We start from the raw sequence: 6,000 nt of genomic DNA on the forward strand, positions 1-6,000 counted from the left end.
ATCCCTACTTTTATTTGTTGCTCCAGTACCCTTCCCACCTTCAAATCCCGCCTGTTCCTTCACTTCCTATCCACCTAAATCCAAAAGAAGTAAAATTAATGTTGTTTTCAACCAATAGTTGTAAATGGATTGAATATTTTGTTTTATTTTTTAGACATTTGTTTGAACTATTATTTCATTCTTTATAGCAATGTAAATAGATGTTCTAATTATTCATTTGATTGTAAAATTGGAAGTTATCATATTTTGCTCTTTTTGTTAATTGTTTTATTATTTTTTTCAATTTATTACTATCAGAAGTTAGATTTTGATTTAATATTATATCAGTTTTTGTATTATTATTTATGGATCTTTTTATATTTTGTTCTCTACTTTAAGGCTCTAAAGCCCAATTTTTATTGTCTGTATTATTGTATTATGGGAATCATTCCAGAATAAATAAAACCTATTATTATTATTTGCTAAAAAGTCTGTTTTATTTTTGGGAGGTTTTTCCCATTGTTGTAAAAGCTATGTCTTCGTTATACTTCAGGATAGGTTGTATTTAGGTTCTGTTAGCTTGGAGCAAAAAGTTTTCGTAGCTATTCCTACCCATTTCATACCTGTTTGTCTCTTCAATAATGGTACCCTTTTTATATCGTCTTGTTCCTTAGACTTTATGTGATTATTTTAAAGAATGTGCTTTTAATTTTTATTCCTCTGATGTGGCATCGGTTTACCTAAGACTTGCTCCTTTATACTTAAGACAGTGGAATATACCTTGATTAAAGGTGTACATTCTGCAATCTTGAAACTCAATTTTAGCTGGGTTTACCAACAGTTTTTGTGTTAGTTTTTTCAGAGACTCATGAGTTAGATTAAATGTATCATTGAATAAAATGTCTTTACATAGCACTATCCTTTACTCAGGCTATAATCATTGCAACTTATATGAGTATTGTATTATTTTAAGTCATTATGTTAATTTTTAATAAGTGTTTGTATTTTTTAGGGGCATCTCTGTATGACCCATCAAAAGATTTTTTCTGTCTTGATGGAAGTATATCCATCCCATTTACTTATGTAAATGATGACTTTTGTGATTGTCTTGATGGATCTGATGAGCCTGGTACATCTGCTTGTCCTAATGGAACATTTCACTGTGAAAATAGAGGTTACATTGCTGAATATATTCCATCATCACGTGTAAATGATGGGTATTGTGGTAAGTATTACTGCTGACCTATTGATGTTTAATGTTTTTTTTTATATTTATACTAGTTAAAGCATTAAGAAATAGTAAAATCGGTGGAATTTTACTATAGGTGGTCAAATAATTTTTAGTTGGTCATTATCACTTTCCAAGAATTAGTTTATTTGGGTTGAAAGTTAATCCTTTTTTTTAAATCATTAGTTTATCCTGTTGATATTTTTTTTAAATAATTTGTAAAATGTATTTTTTGGAGTGAGGGGCTTTTTGTAAATGAAAATATACCAACCTCTCCCCAAGAGTAAGAAAAATCTAATCAATGATTCGATTTTAATAATAGATGGAGGACTATAAAAAGAAAAACCCTCCAAAGAATCAAAATGATACTGAAAAGAAATTATACTTTCCAGTTGACACCCAAATTTAATAATATTGAATATAAAAAATTGAAATGAAATATATATATATATATACAAACCAAAAGGATCCTTTCTCTAATTAAAGAAATGATAATAAACAAAGGAGATAGAAAAATATGATACTTGAATATAAAAAATCTTAACCTTAATCTTATAGAATAAACAGAAACAAAAAAATAAAAGAGTTAACTCTCTAATATTTTGCAATGAATATAGAACGCTTCCCTATGCTGATTAGGCACTATGGGGAGATGTATAAGAAGAAGAATAGAAAACACTCGATATTTGACATAATAATAAAAGAAAGTCACGTACAGAAGATGAAAGAATAAAAATCTGGTCGATATGCACCTATCGAATAAAGAATAGATAAATCTCCGGATCTCTTCGAAGTTTGCCGCCGTCTTCCAAACAGTGAACAGGGTTGGTGACAATTTGGTAAGTTATGGCCGCTCGCAATACACGACTACAAAGACTCAGAGACTAAACAGTGGGTAGCCTCAGAAAATATGCAGTAGACTCCAAAATAATAGCTGAGGGCTGGTGGGGAATCGAGTCTCCCCTTAGTGGGTAAAGGCTTACAAATTACAAATTAAGTGTGTAAAGGTGATACAACCTTCAGGGAAGTTAAGCGTGTTTAAACCTTTTTTCTTACTATATGCACTCCTGCAGTGTGGGAGTCCACATGGGAACAGGAGGTGTTGGATTGTCCTTGTTAGGGCATGATGGTCAAGGTCTTGTGAAGGTGAGTTGTTAAGGTTTCCAAAAAAGAATAGCTTCAAGATCAGGAATCAGGATTTCTTATAAGTTAAGAAATAACTTGTAAATATGTTGAAAAAAATTAAATAAAGTAGAAAATATTATTTTTACATTATTGTAAGGTGTCCGGGTCATCTTTTTTATTTATTTAGATGATTCGAAAACCATTATGTCCACTTTTAACCTAACCTCCGGCAAACCATACGAACTTCACTTGGCTGATGGCCCTCTTCTTCATCTGCCAGTAGAGATGGTAGTTACAAGGGGTTATCTCTTCTTCAATGTTGACCTTCTCGTCACTTTCTCAACCAAGAGGCTTTGTGAAGAAATCCCTTTTATTTTTTTGCTGTCATATAAGCTTTTCATTCACGATTTCTTATCAACCAAGGTGCATCTAATGTGGTTCTTAGAACTTTGTTTATGAATGATTGTAATTTTGTTCAGTTCGTTCGGGATGCTGCTTTCCAGACATATAATTATAATTTATTCTGACAGTAAATGTTTGACCATTCAGGAGTGAGCTTTGAATGTCATAAAAGTATTATGGAGTGTCTACTGTAATAAATTATGAAAATTAATAAATATAATATAATAAGTTCATAGAAATAAACAGTGGCTGCTAGAGTGGGTAAGTGTAAATGAGGTTTAGTGTCTCATCTCTGATAGGCTACTGTGGGCTGTTTTAGGCTTTAAATAGCTTGCCTTTATATTCAGGTTGTACTTTTTTTGTAATTATATAATTGATTGTTTCTAAATCTGTAGTAGTAAGATAAACTCTCTAGTAAGGTTGAGACAATTTATCAATCACTATGAAATTTGAAATTTAAGGTGAAAAAAAAATATATGATCTCTTGGTGAAGGCAGTAGCCACATTGATGTTGTAGTATTTGTATGGTTACTCTAATAACTAAAGGTTTTATTATTATTAATTTGTTGTTTTGTTTTTTTTCGTTTTATATTTAGTAGTGTAGCTATGTTAGATTCTAAGGAAAATAATTTTTCAGATTGCTGTGATGCTTCTGATGAATATCTGACAAATAAATGCTTTGATGTTTGCGACAAATTAGGGTTGGAAGCTAGACGTGCTGCAGAAAGGTATGCACAGATGCTTAGTCATGGGAGCAATATGAGACTTCTTATGATAGCTGCTGGAAAACGGATTGTTCAAGAGAAACAGGTTTTTATTTATTTTTTTAAGATTAAAAACAGTAATATTTGCTCATTTTTCTCAGGTTATTTCTGTTTTAGCGTTAACTTGCAGTAAATCATTTGTAATTGTATAAAATAGATTTTTAATTTATTGTATGTCCATTAAATTAGAAAAGAGAAATAAAACAAGGGAGAAAAAAATAAATAGCAAAACAATTTTTTACTTCAGAAAAAATATATACTATTGAGTAATTTTCAATTGCTGTGACAGTATTTGTTTCAGTCATATTGATCTCAACTTTAGTTTTAAAGCAGATATGACTGATTATGCATCTTTCAAAGTACTTTGCAATCAAACTGTTTGATATGCTAAATAAGGCTACGTTTGTAATGTCCTTTCCAGTGCTCTTGATCTTATATCTTACTGAAAAATTCTTAAAAACTAACAGATGACATCAATGAGCATTTACCCTTTGTTATTAACTCTCCACATACCAGTGAGTTAAACTATTTCAACTCTATTCTGAACTTCTTCTTCTCCATGTATATTATCATAGGCTTTTAGTTCTTGACCTCTACCTATCTATCACTGCCTTTATAGATTATTTATACCATATATCACTTTTTTATAGATGATCTCCTAATATGTCTATCCTTTCTACTATTGGTCCTATTTGAAGAAAAAAGAAATTAAAAAACCTCAACTTAATATTTTATTAGGTTGCACATAACAAGCTGAGGTCAAACGGAGATAATAAAAATAATAAATTCTTAGCAATAGAGATAAAATTAATTCCGAAATCTAATGCTTTCATTCAGACCCCAAATTCAAATTTAAATTTAACTATATTTTAGGAGTATTCTATCTAATATGTTATTATATCCATTTCTCATAAACAAAGGGTTTTTGACATTAAAATATTACTTTTAAAAACTATTCATTTTATTTAAAAATTCATATTTTCCCTCTGTCAAATAGGAATTACAAATTAACAAAATATTTAAATAAAAATTTGACTTTTCTTTAAAATTCCAAATTACGATTTTTCAAAAGTCGATATATTGACTTTTGATAAATAGATCTCATTTATATAATTACTAAATAATTATAATAATAAACATCTATTTTTTAAAAATCAAATGTATCTGCCAATATGAAGAGTTTCTGTAAAAAAAAAAAAAAAAAAAAACTACAGTTTTTTTCAGTAAATCTGCTGTCAAAAAAATAATAATTAATCTACATGATTCTGTAAAATAGAGATAGTGTATATTATTTACTTCCCATGTCCAGTGTAATTAATCATTATTAATAATTCTCCAAACTAATTATCAGACTATCTTCATTGGAGGTGTATGTCCCAGATCACTAAATATATTTTCCAGCAAAGTAAGGTTATTAAAGATTAATTTGAAGGTAGGAATATACATTTTATGATTTAGATATTTTGGCACAGGCTGTTAATAGCAAATAAACGGGGAGAGATATAAGGGGTATTATAACTACAACTTCCTGGTTTTAATCATAGGTAATTACCAATTTTAATCATTCAATAATCCTGTGAAATTATATTCATGTATCACCTGTTTTTTATTTTCATGATTCAAAATTTGGTTGTGTATACTGCTGCTTGTTTAGATAACATTTTTAGGTTCTTCATTATTTGAAATTAATAAAATAAAACAATGGAAGTAACTATTCAATATTTATCAATTGATTTAATTCTTCAGGAGAGACTTGGAACATTAGAAAATGAAAAGGGTGAAGCAATTAAAGTAAGAGATGAAAAGGAAACACTGAAAAAAGCTGTTGAAGAGCAAGAATTTGCTGCTGTTAGTTCTTTTAATGCTAAAGAAGAAGAAATTAGGGCTTTAAAAGCTCAAGACGAAAAAGAACAAGAGGAGAAGGAAGTGAAAACCCTTTTTGATAATTTTGATTCGGATAAAGATGGAAGGTTAGTTAATGTTGTTTTGTAGTATAATATCACCATTCTTTTTATATGTATGATAAGTTTATTATAAATGTGAGCGACTCAATTGCTGAGCATAATTGAACTAAACACTCCAATAATGTATAATAAAGTTGTTAGCCTAGCCTACTATAACATAACATAACCCACTTTCATAAGTATTGTATGTTATATTTATCTTTATAAATATGTATGAAAAAAATAAATGAAAACCTGTATCACTGCAGCCCATGAAGGGTCAGGGGTTCATTACTTTGTAAGGAAGTACTGTTTTTTGAACAACAGTTGTAATAGGAGGTGATTAGTTCATGCTGTACCGCTAGATTTTTCTCCAATCAAGGGAAAAATCCGTCTGTACAGAGGCTGGGTGGGCCCCAGAAGGGCTCCCAAACCAACAGGGTTGACTCACAGCTATAGTATCAGAATAAATTATGTGTCACATCCAGATTTGAACCCAGATCCTTGGAGTTAGTATGACATTACTTTACTCATTGAGTTACCCTGCCCCATATATATA

General features: G+C 29.8%; 1 protein-coding gene across 1 annotated transcript in view; it reads left to right on the forward strand.

The window, feature by feature from the left end:
- LOC106688253 (glucosidase 2 subunit beta) overlaps nucleotides 1-6,000 on the forward strand; it is a 44,010-nt gene that overhangs the window by 3,027 nt on the left and 34,983 nt on the right. Inside the window, exons 2-4 of the mRNA XM_014432631.2 lie at nucleotides 992-1,204; nucleotides 3,372-3,544; nucleotides 5,245-5,468. Coding sequence (XP_014288117.1) covers nucleotides 992-1,204; nucleotides 3,372-3,544; nucleotides 5,245-5,468 — 610 coding nt within the window. The remainder of the gene's footprint in view (nucleotides 1-991; nucleotides 1,205-3,371; nucleotides 3,545-5,244; nucleotides 5,469-6,000) is intronic.

Source organism: Halyomorpha halys, unplaced genomic scaffold, assembly GCF_000696795.3.
Source record: "Halyomorpha halys isolate HHAL.00 unplaced genomic scaffold, Hhal_1.1 Scaffold1090.1, whole genome shotgun sequence".
NCBI lineage: Eukaryota > Metazoa > Arthropoda > Insecta > Hemiptera > Pentatomidae > Halyomorpha > Halyomorpha halys.